Source organism: Pangasianodon hypophthalmus, chromosome 12, assembly GCF_027358585.1.
Source record: "Pangasianodon hypophthalmus isolate fPanHyp1 chromosome 12, fPanHyp1.pri, whole genome shotgun sequence".
NCBI classification, from domain to species: domain Eukaryota; kingdom Metazoa; phylum Chordata; class Actinopteri; order Siluriformes; family Pangasiidae; genus Pangasianodon; species Pangasianodon hypophthalmus.
Genome location: NC_069721.1, coordinates 10,984,380 through 10,998,146, shown reverse-complemented (window position 1 = coordinate 10,998,146; position 13,767 = coordinate 10,984,380). Strand labels below are relative to the sequence as shown.

At 36.8% G+C, this 13,767-nt stretch overlaps 3 protein-coding genes across 6 annotated transcripts in view; all 3 read left to right on the top strand.

The window, feature by feature from the left end:
* The first annotated feature begins 642 nt into the window (after window positions 1–642).
* LOC128319487 (transmembrane protein 238-like) lies at window positions 643–1,593 on the top strand. Of its 3 annotated transcripts, none has more exons than XM_053238634.1 (2): window positions 643–1,216; window positions 1,298–1,316. In XM_053238634.1, exon 1 carries the CDS (start codon window positions 754–756, stop codon window positions 1,207–1,209), a length of 456 nt encoding a protein of 151 aa, XP_053094609.1. In that variant the 5' UTR covers window positions 643–753; the 3' UTR covers window positions 1,210–1,216; window positions 1,298–1,316. The 3 variants fall into 3 exon arrangements, with proteins under 3 accessions (XP_053094609.1, XP_053094608.1, XP_053094607.1); XM_053238633.1 differs by lacking the exon at window positions 1,298–1,316 and adding an exon at window positions 1,458–1,589 and having other exon boundaries at window positions 644–1,216; XM_053238632.1 differs by lacking the exon at window positions 1,298–1,316 and adding an exon at window positions 1,455–1,593 and having other exon boundaries at window positions 645–1,216.
* On the top strand, window positions 1,459–5,065 carry LOC113527151 (tumor necrosis factor receptor superfamily member 17). Of its 2 annotated transcripts, XM_053238631.1 has the most exons (4): window positions 1,459–1,520; window positions 2,620–2,739; window positions 2,990–3,130; window positions 4,315–5,065. In XM_053238631.1, the coding sequence occupies exons 1-4, from the start codon at window positions 1,505–1,507 to the stop codon at window positions 4,554–4,556; spliced, it is 519 nt and encodes a 172-aa protein (XP_053094606.1). In that variant the 5' UTR covers window positions 1,459–1,504; the 3' UTR covers window positions 4,557–5,065. The 2 variants fall into 2 exon arrangements, with proteins under 2 accessions (XP_053094606.1, XP_026770500.1); XM_026914699.3 differs by lacking the exon at window positions 1,459–1,520 and having other exon boundaries at window positions 2,562–2,739.
* An 886-nt stretch (window positions 5,066–5,951) lies between these two features.
* snx29 (sorting nexin 29) overlaps window positions 5,952–13,767 on the top strand; it is a 91,941-nt gene continuing 84,125 nt past the window's right edge. Inside the window, exons 1-5 of the mRNA XM_026915177.3 lie at window positions 5,952–6,362; window positions 9,416–9,480; window positions 10,963–11,015; window positions 11,327–11,451; window positions 13,411–13,591. Of these exons, the coding sequence (XP_026770978.3) occupies window positions 6,356–6,362; window positions 9,416–9,480; window positions 10,963–11,015; window positions 11,327–11,451; window positions 13,411–13,591 (431 nt within the window). The 5' untranslated portion in view covers window positions 5,952–6,355. The remainder of the gene's footprint in view (window positions 6,363–9,415; window positions 9,481–10,962; window positions 11,016–11,326; window positions 11,452–13,410; window positions 13,592–13,767) is intronic.

Sequence of the window (13,767 nt, the reverse complement as noted above, 5' to 3'; positions counted from 1 at the left end):
CTAGTGCTGTTGCCCATCATTAAGGACAAACTGAGGCGTCGAGGACCAAAGACGCGCCGCATGTTTCATATGGAAGAAGTGTGACTGAGAGAAACAGTGACTGGCCACACTGATTTACTGGCCAACAATTATTTACATATAAAGCAGAAAATGAATGTACGTAGGTAGGAAAGCATGAAGTTGTTGAGATTTATCATGCATATTTATTTCACTGAAGTGTGTAATAATGTGTCCACTAACAAGAATGATTAAAAACTGTTACATTTTTAGTTGATTCTTATTATATTTAATTGCAACGCATTTGCATTTAATATAACGTTTGAGACTGTAGCCTATACATATTATTCAAATGGAAAGGGAAAGGGTTCTTTCTTTTCAGTTTGTCCTTCTGGGGGAACCCATTTTATGCTCTCAATTAATGTTTATTATTTGACTTTTTTGTCAATGGCTCACTGAATCAATTATTTATAGTATAAGATAAAACATATAAAACATGTCTATAAAAAATATCTGACTGTGCGTACAGCTGTAATCTATCAGTTAAAAATTGGCATGTTTGCATGTAGGGAGATTATGCCATAAGGCAAGATAAAGGTGTAATTTGTTCAGCTGATCCTTGCCAAAGGCTTATCCCTTACACATGTACTTTGGCCCCTTTACAGAGCATGTGTTTCTCTCAGAGTGACTACATGGTGTACCGCTAACACTTGTGTCACTCAAATAATTTTAGTGGAGAAAGAAAGTGTCATAGCCATGGAGAAAAGTGGTCAGGGAGTGGGTCGGTGCAAGTTTGCATTTTGGTTTGCTGTATTTCATGACGTATTGGGACTCCTGATCCTCTTGTCTGGCGTGTTTTGGGATATCTTCTTCAATGACCTTCTGATCTACTCTGGAGCTGTGGTCATTTTTCTCAGCCTTATCTGGTGGGTGTTTTGGTACTCTGGGAACATCGAGGTGCCTCCTGCAGAGCTGGAGGACGACATCACTTTGTACAAAAAGAACAAGGGAATTTCTGGAGTGGTGCGCAAAGTCTCTGATCGTCTCTCCAATGGACTTAGTTCATTCAGGAAAAGTGGAAGACGCAGTGTCCCGAGGGGGAACTCGCATCAAAACGGCACCAACAACGCAAATATCTGCATGATCTCCTATACAAACACTCAGCCACTAGGACCATCCTACAACCTGAACAGGGAGCCGTTATCCATATAATCCGCAGGTAAACACATTAGATATTATACAGCCTACAAACACCTTTTTGACAAATTCCCACTCTTAATATTGATCACATTTATTTCAGGCATCATGCCATTTTTTTCCAGTCTGTTAATTATTACCTGCACTGCTGCTCCAATTGGTTAGTTGATGGCATCAAACAAAATGTTTACAGCATTCTTTCAGACTTTGCACTACACTGAATAGAACTGATCAGTTGTAAAACCCACCTCTTTCCACAGCAGTGTGAAGAACGCAGCCTCTGGACAGCTGTGCCCTGTCAAGCAAGCAAATGATTGGAATGACATGTTGGAGGCATATTTCTAATTTCATCAGTGTTGTTTCTCTGTTTCATATTTATGATACTACGTAAATGCTCTATTTAACATAATATTGTCTGGAATATATTTGTTATATGATAAAGTGCATAGCACAATAAAACTTGAACATAAGTTTAATAACTCTTCAAAATATTGTAATGTACAGTTCATCCCTTTGACCAAAAAAGAGAAATTGAATTTACAGTAGCAAGACATTTCATGTGTCTCAGATTTATTTTCTCATTAACACAAGTTAGAAGAATAAACAAATAGGGCCTGTTAATACATCATTAGTGAAAAATCCAAAATGATATTAGTTAAAAAGTTCGCATTTCCTTTTTTCTTATAGCTTTCGGATAGTCTCAGCTGTAATAGTAACCCCACCTCATTGCTTGTTCAGTCTTCTTCTCATATCTGTACTCATAACTACGATTTCGTACATGGCCTTATTCAAATCAACTGTGAAGACTCAGAAAGTCAAGACAAATTTCTTTTCTTTCAGCAATTTTTTTTTTCATTTTCCAATTCTGATTCTTGTAGATAATATGGTAACGTTAAAAAAATTGTAAAAAATAAATTTTTTTTTTTTTTTTAACTAAACTGTATTGTAACATAACATCAGCATTGCAGTCAGCTGCTAAAAAATGGGCATCAAACAATGAGTGTGAATACTTATTACTGACGGTGATGCTTTTGGGACATGCTCTGGAATACACAGTATTCTGTTTTAATTTATTATGGGTAGAAGACATATATTGTTCTGCTAAAACAACAAATCTTCACAAAAAAAAAAACCTGTACTGATGTAATTTAAAGGAAAAATCTGTGACCCATGTTGAATCCTCATGAGACTGTGATTAAGTAATGGAGCATCATTTTTATGAGTAATCATGAGACTACAAGCATACCTCTGAGAGTGAAAATATGACTTTGCTGACTGTTCAACTCTAAAGGGACTTCCCCTTCCTCAGAAAATATTTACATACTAACAACATAAATGCTGCCTGCTGTGTAATAGAGTGCATTCAGATGCATTGGCGAAAGATGACTTTCCATTTATGGCTTTTACTTTACATGACTCCCGTAGCTCTGGCAAAATGTGGCGTTAATAGTTATTACGATGGACTAATCGAGGATTGTCAGCCTTGCTCCATTAGATGCAAGTCTCCCCCCTCTATCTGTGTGACATATTGTAAATCTACAACATGTAAGTATAATATTAACAAATAATTTTTTATGTATTTGTTGATAATGATGTCTCAGTCATGTAGATGAATATATGAATCATGTGAAAACAGACAAAGAATTTACTGCCTTTAAGGAGATGAAACAGGCCAGAAATCTGGTTTAATTCCAACCAATCAGATTTTCAGCCTGGACTCTTAGCAATTCATATAACAGGACTGAAATGAGGAACCGACCATCTCATGATCTTCACTACTTTATATCTTTCACAGCGTCTGCTAATGAAGCTGGAGCAAACCGAAATATTCGAGTAATCCTCATAGTGTTATTTGTGTTCCTTGGCGCTTTCATTACACTGACTTTAATTCAGGTTGTACGCAGAAAGGCCTGCAGACCAGTCATCAAAGCCAAAGGTAGAGTGTTTTACACAGGACTTACTACTATCACACTATCATATGAAATAATTTTATACCTGAGGCACAGAACATTACTAAAATATCCTTGGAATTTCTCATATGATTTTCAAAAGACAAAATTCATTGTATTGTAATTCAATGTATTAATTTTATTTAAATTAATTAACGGTGAGTTGTAATTCAATGTATTAATTTTATTTAATTTTTTTTTTTTTGGTTTATGTTTATATATATATATATATATATATATATATATATATATATATATATATATATATATATATATATATATAATATATGTATATATATATATATATATATATATATATATATATATATATATGTATATATATATATAGGGTGTATGTGTGTACATGTAGCAGCAGCGCAATCATCACGCAGATACAGGGGGTCAAGAGCTTTGCACAATGGGGAATGGGGAAAAAACGTGATCTCATGGTCTGATTTGAGTATTTCAGAGACTGCTGATTTGGGATTTTCACACAAAGCATTCTCTAGAGCTTACACAGAGTTGTGCAAAAATTACAAAAACATTGTGAGCGGTCAGAGGGGAAGTCTATAGTAACTCAAATAACCACTCTTTACAACTGTGGTGAGCAGAAAAGCATTTCACAAAGCACAACATTTCAAACCTTGATTCGGATGGGACAGAGCAAAAGACCACACAGAGTTTTAGACCACACAGAGTCAGCCAAGAACAGGAATCTGAGGCTACTCTGTGCACAAGCTCAACGAAACTGGACAGTTGATGATTGGAAAAATATCACCTGGTCTTTTTCCAATCTTCAACACTTTTTCCCCCATTCTGATGATTGACGTGAACATAACCTGAAGGGAAGGTCTTGACCTTGATTTTATGCATTGCACTGCTGCCACATGATTGGCTGACTGTATAAGTGAACAGGGGTAGGGGAGTGGCCAGTGAATGTGTGTGTTTGACTTATATATATATATATATATATATATATATATATATATATATATGTGTGTGTGTGTGTGTGTGTGAGTGTGCATGTGTGTATATATATATATATATATATATAATATATATATATATATATATATATATATATATATGTATATGCCAAATCACTGAGATAATAATGAGGTAATTTGATAATGAAAATTAATAATGAAAATTGATTATATGTTACCAACAGCTCAACAACAAGAAACATCAGAAAGTGATGGAGGTTCTGAGACAACTGAGAAGTCGGATGATGGATCACCTGACATGGAAGATGGCACATGCAAAACTCACTGCAACACCAGCCTTCCACTTCCCTCCACAGAAGAGGGCACCACCATGTTAGTCACCACAAAGACAGTGCAGACATATAACTGCAGAACTCAATATACAGAGGATGTAACGTTAGGCGTCTGGAGAACTGAAATGGTATAAGAAGTACCTGAACAATATACAATTATGCAGTCTCTAAAATACAACAAAACTGCAAATTGCACAGAAAGATGCATGACGTTTACATATTTTATTCAGTTCTTCTTGGCCTTCAGCTGTGCCAAATCCTGCTGCTGGAGCTCTTTTTCATCTCAGGCTCTGATTCGTTTAGCTTCGCTTCAGTCTTTAGATGTTTTTGAAGAGGCTGAATATCTGGATCAGGTATAATGTGTTTGGGGATGACCTAAACTAAGCAGGACAGTAAATCTCCAGCAGCACTAATGGGCACTGCTGAAGTCTGCTATAAACTGAGTATACTACCTGTGATTCCACATCCTGTGGAAAGGGAATGTAGGCTGCTTGTGCATTGTGTAACCTCTTGATGATCATGATAATGCTTATCTTTGAACCCTGACTGACAATGGATCCATTTACCATTTACAGAGAATATTGTTAGTTTAACTGCTTCGGGGATAATCAGATTTACAACAGTATTTTATATATATATATATATATATATATATATATATATATATATATATATATATATATATATATATCATAGAATATGTATTTTGTATCAAATTTGGATAAAGCCATACTGGGTTTGTAGCTACAATGGTATTTGCTCATTAAAAACCCTTGTGCATGTACAGCTTCAAAGTATGTGACAATGCATATTTGCTTTGTGTGATAAACTCATTCACACTTCTTTTTTATTTATTTTTTATTTTTTTAAATTCGTAAGCCATTTAAACAGTGATTAAGTAATTAACTACCTAGAATGAGATGAGACAGAGTTAAGAGGTGTAATTGTTATTTTTTACTTTTTTGGAGTGAAAACAAGCACAAAAACGTCCTTTGATGAACTCATACCCTCATCAAATCTAGTATATGCTTGTGGATATAAATTGTATATTCGATTTTTTGTTTCTAATATAAAGTTTTCAATTTTAAACCACATCAGTTCCAGGATTAAAACTTTTAAAATGTCAGGTTTAGATACTGGAGCAAAGGGATGGAATTGAATTTATGATAAATTCAGGATTAAATTTTGGTCTAAAGTGTAACCCTGCTCATTTTTACACAGTGTTTAAAGTTTGGTGCAGCTGGGTTAATATGATTACAGATTGATTTTTACTCCAGGCAAATTGCAGTCTTTGTTGAGGAAATACTGTGTAATAGCATGCTGGATACTAAATGCATTCCTATTGAACACAGAGTCCACTAAGTAGTGTGTAGAAAGCATTCTTTCACACCCTTTATAGTGCATTTCTATAGGGAGCAGGGAGCCATTAGGAATTTACCCACTGTTCATGCCGGGATGGAATTTAAGGAAAAAAAAAAAAAGGAAAAAAAAAAACCAAACAAAAAAACAGACAACGCGGTCATATGACAACACAGTGGGTCACGTGACTAATAAAAGGCGAAGGCTGTGAGTGTGCAGTGTTGGTGTTTAGCTTAGCGCTAGCACTTTGTTCGGAAAGTCGATAGCGGGTACTTCAGTGCACCAAATGACGACTACGTTTCTGCACAGTGTTTCTGTAGCGGTGGCTAATGTAAGGTATTTGTAAAAAGGAAAATACGGTGTGTGAGCAGGCCTGTGTTGACAGGAAGCGACTTGGCTAGTCAGTCAGTCAGTCAGCTTGTCCTGCTCCTGCGGGCTAGTTTTAAAATGTGAAGAGTAATTTGAATAAATGACGCTGTGAGGACCGGCTGGAGTAACTGTCGCCTTGAGGACGGAAACCTGTCTTCATGCCGTATGACCTGGGGAACAGATCAGCCTGGGGTAGACTGACAGAATGAACGGTGAGTTGCAAATCAGAGAGAGAGAGAGAGAGAGAGAAGGAGATGGAGCCAGTTTCAGAGAAAGGCTCGTTTTTTTTTCGCGGGTAAAGTGTTTTAGTTAAATGAGTACTGTCACCACATCCGCTCCTCTCAGCACCGTCCATAACCCTGTCTCAGTGAACGTTATGACCACAGACGTCTGAAGAAAAGTGGCCGTCAAGAGTTTCCCCTCATATTCAACACGCTTTCTTACTTCGACAGTAGTACCACACCACACCAATTCGTCTAGGCAGGAGTTCACAAAGCGCGTCTCTCTGTGTGTGTGTGTGTGTGTGTCTGTCTGTGTGTGTGTGTGTGTGTGTGTGTGTGTGTGTGTGTGTGTGTGTGTGCGTGCGCGCTCGCGCGTGCAAAGGTTACTTTCACTTTATCTGCTTTGTTGACTAACACAAACCTGTGTATTAGCAATATGCTACCACTTTCAATTAGCCCTCCAAACTAATTTTTTTAACGTGATATCACACGCTATTTGGTTTCTCTCTGGAACTGTTTTATTAAAAACAAAAGTACTGCAGTGGTAAACTATGAAAAGTGGTCCATTAAAAAACAACACTAGCATAAATGTAAGAAATCAACTCTATCAAAGTTTTAATGCATTTGTAATTTAAAATGTAATATCCTTGTTCAGTAGTTGAACTGTAAAATATTTTTGAAGGGGCTTTATGATTAAACATTTAAACCAATTTTATACAGAAACAGTACAGTAATCAGAGTTTCGACATATTGGTATTTATTTTATTTTATTTTATTTTATTTTACCCCATTCCCTCCCTATTTGGTTGTTAATTCCAGCCCTCTATCACATGACTGCTACCAGCCTTCCTCAGAAATACATGAAATCCTTGCTCATGCTCCTTCACAGGGCAGCATAACACACTTTGAGGAAAGCGCTATCTGCCCTGTTCCACATACATGAGCTCACAGATGCTCTTGATTGGTTAGTGTCACACTGATTGAGGAGAAAAAGAGAACGAGAGAGAGAGTAATAACATCCTTCGCATCCAGAGAGCAGTTTTTCTCTCTTGGACTCGCTGCCGGATGGCTGTGGCATCGTCGGAATTAAAACTCTATTTCCTGACAATAGGGCGAACTCTTTTCTGATTATTAGGTTTATTTTTAACTCTGCTGTATTGCCTCAGAACAGTGGTGTGCACACACACACACACACACACACACACACACACACGTTCTGAAATTCTGGCTGACTGTTGCAATTGCAATGAACAGTTACAGTAATAAGCAGCATAATAATCCACATATTCATTTACCGACATTAAATTTAGAGTAAATAAAATTTCCATCTGACTTTTAGACTGTATAAACGAGTCAAATAATGACTTGAATATATAAAACATAACGTGTTTTTTAACAAAGAGAAGTTTAGTCGCGTCTCATTTCTTTTCTAAAACTTTGTTTTTCGCCCCTTGCCTTAATAGCAGTGCCAAACCAGTCAAGTAAAGATTTCACAAATGTCTTGAATCTGTTGTTTCAGAAAATCCCACAAATTTCAGTGAAGTCAGGCAGTTTTGAAGGCCGGTATCAGTGTGTATCAGTGTATCATCATAACACACACAGATTTGGCTCTGTGCACTTCACTGGTCCTCCTGGAACACGCGAACAATTCTGACAGTCCACTATCATGCTAAGTTATACGCATTCCGGCGAGCCGTCTTTTAACACTGCTGCTATTGCTCTTCTTCAGGAGACAGTTTATTCAGTCTTAAATATTTTTTAGTTGACGTATTCAAAAAAGAAATGGTGGGTCATTTCCATGCTTATGGTAGGGCCAGCCCCTAGAACTAGATGAAGATGGGTGACTACATCACAGTTCCCCTGACTACAACCTAATTCCCATGATAATTAAAAAACTTTGAGTGAGTATCAGTGTTGTGTTCTTCTTTTAGATTAAGCCACAAAATGAAACTCAGAGTCTATCAGAGCCCACTGAAAATGAACCTTGTGTTTACTGACACGTTCTGCTCGACTCCTTACATGTTTACATAAAAAAATATATGATTCTGATCAGCTGTAATAATTCTAATTAGCTGATTATGTAATAATTGTGACCTACACACATCACAAAATGTAGCTGACATTGGTACCTTTTTTAAAATATATTTTTTAGTTTCTTTAAAACTTTAGGGTCTGTCCTAAATGTCAGTACTCTGTAAATATGCTAAGGCTTATTACATGAGAAGGAGAAAGTTAATCTTACTCTGATAATATAGGATGCCAATACAAAATAAAACCTATACAAGCCAGTTGGAGGGCTAGCTTCTTAGCCAACTCACAAATGCTTAATCCAAAGGGTATGACACTTTAAAAAGGGGATGTTTCTTGTCGTGTTTAAACCATGAGGGGCTACAGTCCCTTTACATCCTCACTCAATCTGTCCTTATTGGCAAAGAAACTGTCAGAATCAGAAAATTCCTTGTTGCAAATACAGTACACCATGTGAAGATACACAGACAGGTATTGGAATTATTTTTGGTGGCACTTTTAACATTCACATAGTGCCACAAATTCACACACAAGTCACAGAGCAAATCATACATTATAGTACAAAGACCAACATTAAACAATCATGATACAGATACACATACTGCATGCCATGTCAGATTTAAACATACAACATTTTGTGTGTATTTCAGTATTGCATATGGGTGATGTTACAATTGTAATGCTAATGTCTGTGATAAACAGTGTGTCAGGGATTTATAGACACACACAGTTGCACAGCTTAGTAGGAAGTGATGAGCCATGGATAAGCTTGAAGAGGTGGAAGTCAGAAACTTCAATTAAACAGATACTTCTGCTTATAAAAAGGAATTTGTATAATAAAAAGCTGACAACTTCTCTAATCCTCAATAACAGATCAATAACAAACAGATGTAAAAGTGATGTGTGCTGACAGCTTGGTGGACCGTGCACATGCGCAGGCTTTGTGCAATATCTCAATATGCTTTCGTGAGAAAAATGGATGCTCCAGTAATATGTTGAATGTTTGGATCTTTTAGGCACACAGCAACATGACCTGAAAAGACAAAATCTTCTGGAAAGATTGCTGGATGCAGTTAAACAGGTACAGCATGTCAAACCCATGGTTGTCAAAGTGGAGTCTGGAGAACCCCTGGGGTCCGTTATGTATATCTAGGGGTTCCATGACTGTATGCAGTGGATGGATCTAAATCATATGACCGTGGTGGAGATTACTATTAACTCTTATCAAGGTTGTTATGGTTATTATTTTTTTTAAAGGGGTTAATCTGAAATTCAATAATTTAAAAACATGTATAAATAATGTTAATTTAATCTTTGAATAAAACCCGTAAGTGCTGTTAATACATGTGGATCAGTGAAAAGTTCAGGAATAAAAAGCTCTAATAGTTCAAATAAAGGTTCAGAGTTGCCCTATCCCTAAAATTCTTAATATTAAAATAAACTAACATTCAATTAAAGCATTGCTAATCAGACAGTTATATGGGTGGGAAGGGCTGTTCTGACATCCCATAATGGTATTCATTGTGAATTACAACATTATTACTGATTATAACTCATTATTTGATTTATTTTAATAATTTATAAATTTAATTAATTTATTTATTTAAAATTATCCTTATGAATTATTAACTAGTACTATAATATATGCCAGATTGTAATTGTATCACCATCAGACAGAATACTGGCTGCAATTTATAAACATCACTGTAAGTATGTAAGTAGCCCTATGGATAATGTTAACTAATGTTTATAATTTAATAACAAATGTGTTCTTTTGGTGAAAAGTTCAGGAACGAAAATGTCTATGGCTCCAGTAAATAGCCATAATATAATGTACACTGAAAAATATATTTTGAGTCTAGTATTTGAATTGTTCATAAACAAAATCTGTGGACTTTACTTTTGGGTTTCGAAAAGCTCGAGAACCCTTTGGCTGGGATGTTAGTCAACTTGAATGTACAGATGATCGAATATTAACGAGTTGTTGCTGTAACTACACTGTAAAACCTGAGGAGATAAGTTTACTCAAATTAGTTAAGGAAAATATTTACGTTTAAAAATGGACTGCCTTGAGCACATAACCTGTAAAGATTTAACAACTTCTTTGTTACACTACTTAAATCCACTAAGTTAAGTTTAAAGAATTAAGTCTGTTTTGAAATGCTCTTTTGTTTATAAATATGCAGTAACTAATAATCTGTGCAATAACTAAGAAATTTATGCAATGACTACAATATGTGCAATAACCAGAAATGTGTGCAATATCTAAAAATTTGTGCATAACTAAGAATTTGTGCAATAAGGGCGAATGGGAGGAATGTGGGCAGGGTAGGATGTGAGCACTTGTCTTGTCGCATGTTTGTGTGTATATCTTAACTGTCACCTTCTACAAACGTGAGTACTTGTCTTTTGATGCATGCTTGTGTGTACAGCTTGTGTGAGTTTAACAATGACATTAAACCTTGAAACCTTATTTAAATACTCATTTAAATTATGCATATATTTATATATTATATATGATTTATTATGTTTATATTATATTATATATGATTTTTTTTTAAAGTGCCAAATTCGTTTTGGTGGAAGGAAGGAGATTGCTTCAGACTCTGACAGCAGGTTAGATGAAATTTACTGGATATGCTATCATTTTATTTCTGAATCATTATGTTCAGATTTTGTTTGCATGAGAAATACTATATTCTAGGTTCCCTCACCTTTCCCTGTTTTCTCTACCTTTTTTTTTTTGCATTGTTTGCTTTATCTTACAGTTGCCTGACCGAGACTCATATGTAATTTTGGTGTGATTGCGTTTTCAAATATTTTCCGTGAGAGGCTGTTATTGCACGTTTTTCATTGCTGCGTTTTGACCTAGGCTTCTGTTGTGTTCCCGTGACTCATCTGTTCCTGACTGCCGTGTGTGTTTTCAGAGTCATATGCCTGTGTGCCCAGTTTGAGGCTGTGCTTCAGCATGGTCTAAGGAAGAGTCGAGGCCTGGCGCTCACTGCTGCTGCCATAAAGCAGGTGGCTGGCTTCACCAGCAAGACAGAAGGAGGTAGACAAACTGCAGACATGACACTCATCTTTTACTGATGCTTGCCACATTGTCTGATTAATATTTAAAGAAGACTTTATGGAGAAGCAACCTTTTTAAACATTTTTCACAGTAACTCGAAACCTTGGCAAAAGTTCACTAAATGGACTGTCAGTATATGCTTACCTTCCAAACCTGAGAGGCCCTACCTTAGAGGTGTCTTAGTAACAGAGAGTATCTATAGAGCTGCGGGCAGTCCATAGAGGAAACAGATGCTTCAGAGGTCTCATACAGGGAAAGCAGGTGCTGAGAGTGTTTGTGAAACCAGATGGTTATGCAATAAGTCATGAAAAAGGGCAAAAAAGAGAAACAGGCCATCTCTGAGGTTGACTACCAACACCTGCTGTGGTTTAGTGTTTTAAAAAGCAACAGGGGGACTAAGAATGATACTATTTGTCAATGCACCGTAAATTAGAGTGATTAAAAGATTAGCTGCTGAGGTAATTTTGCTTGACATCCTCATTTGGATATCATCTAGTTGGCTAGTGTCATTATTAAGAGTGATATAGAGGTGTAATTGGAGAGTCTGTCTCACATATTTTACTCCTTCTGTTTCCCTACGTCAGTTTTGGGAAATTTTATGAGTAGTTTAAGATCAGTTGTTAGTATGGCCTCCAAGAAAAGAAAAGAGTACCAAGAAAAGATGATAACAATCGTATGCATTTTTTCGAATGCCACTGCTGTTTGTCTATCGTAGGTGCTCTTGAGCTGTGTTTAAAAGAGACTTTGTAGATCCCAGGAGACTTTCAGCCACTTGTTGCACATTTCCCAGGGTCCTCTTTTTTTGAAGTGTGAAATTGGGGCCCACATTTTACTTCTGTTATCATTGTACTGAAACTGAGGGGATCTCGATTTCAATAGATCATTTTCGAAAATTTACTTACGATTATTTTCAAGTAAGTTTATCAGTCTGTTTCATTCTAACATATCAAGTGGAATACTACCCCAAATAAAACTTATTATACCAGACCAAATGAGGAACAAATAATTACTGGCAGTTTGTCTCGTGTATTCATTTACTACGGGTATGTTTGCTTTACCGCAGTGTACAACTTACAGCATCTAAATCCACCACTTTGGGTTCAGGATCTAAACCTGACTTTTGTTCGATTGGTCATTGCCCCACCATTTGAAGCAGTGTTTGCCCATCCCATGTTCGACTACTGTTTACATGAAATCCTTCTCCACTTCGGCCTTCAGTTCTCTCTTATAAACATTTGTGGTGTTTATCAGAGAGAATCTGTGGTGAGTCCTCCTATGTCTGAGGGTTCTGCGCCACTGCAGTGGCCCTCCTCCTTGTTGCAGCTTAGTCCCTCATTTTTCTTTCCTTCCAGGTTTTTTGGTTTCCTCCCACCTATCAATAACATACTGGTAGGTGGACGCAAATGTGTGTGTGCGTGGTGCTCTGCGATTTATGTGTGCCTGGCATCCCATCCACCAAGATCCACCACGATAAAGTAGTTACTGAAGATTCTCTAAACGAAAGAATATTATTTACTCATTTGACCAACAATTTTTTGCACAAATTACTCGAGAGAAGCAGTATGCAATACAAACATATGGCTGAGCAGTTGAGAATGGCTCAAGTGGCCCTCTGTTTGCTTCCTTCCAGTCAATCACGCAAAACTGCTGAGTTCCAGTACGCAGTCTTTGTTTGACCCTGTTTACTTGAGTTTTATTTATAATCGCACTATCCGGTGTCACCCAGATTAGGATGGGTTCCCTTTTGAGTCTGGTTCCTCTCAAGCTTTTGTCTCATGGAGTTTTTTTCTTGCCACCGTTGCCTCTGGCTTGCTCATTAGGGATAAATTTATAAATGTAAAATTTATATCTGGAATTTATATATTCCTGCAAAGCTGCTTTATGACAATGTCCATTGTTAAAAGTGCTGTACAAATAAAATTGAACTGAATTTTGCAGATTTGACATTCTGGTTCTATGTGAAAGAGCACCTGAACCGTCACGAGCTGCAGCGTTTCTACTCTCTAAGGAACATCTGGTCTGAGCTGGGCCGAGGCAGGGCTTGGCTCCGCTGTGCCCTCAACGAGCACTCTCTGGAGCGCTACCTCCACATGCTGCTGGCTGACCGCCCTCGGCTGAGGTACACCTTGCTCTGTCTGATTCACACTGCTGTTTTATTCAGAGTCAGGATTGATGTATTTTTGGTTTTGAAGGGTGCACAGTTAACATATTTTGGGGCTCGAATGCTTATATATCCCTGTTTGAGTAAGCATTCATAAAAGTTGCAACTCACGACCGATCATTCGTATGTTTTCT

Excerpts from the sequence above, each read along its gene's own strand:
- LOC128319487 (XM_053238632.1), top strand. The coding sequence starts at position 754 with ATGGAGAAAAGTGGTCAGGGAGTGGGTCGGTGCAAGTTTGCATTTTGG.
- LOC113527151 (XM_026914699.3), top strand. The coding sequence starts at position 2,562 with ATGCATTGGCGAAAGATGACTTTCCATTTATGGCTTTTACTTTACATG. Across the intron at positions 2,740-2,989 it reads ATATTGTAAATCTACAACAT|CGTCTGCTAATGAAGCTGGA; the intron begins GTAAGTATAATA and ends TATCTTTCACAG. Across the intron at positions 3,131-4,314 it reads ACCAGTCATCAAAGCCAAAG|CTCAACAACAAGAAACATCA; the intron begins GTAGAGTGTTTT and ends TGTTACCAACAG.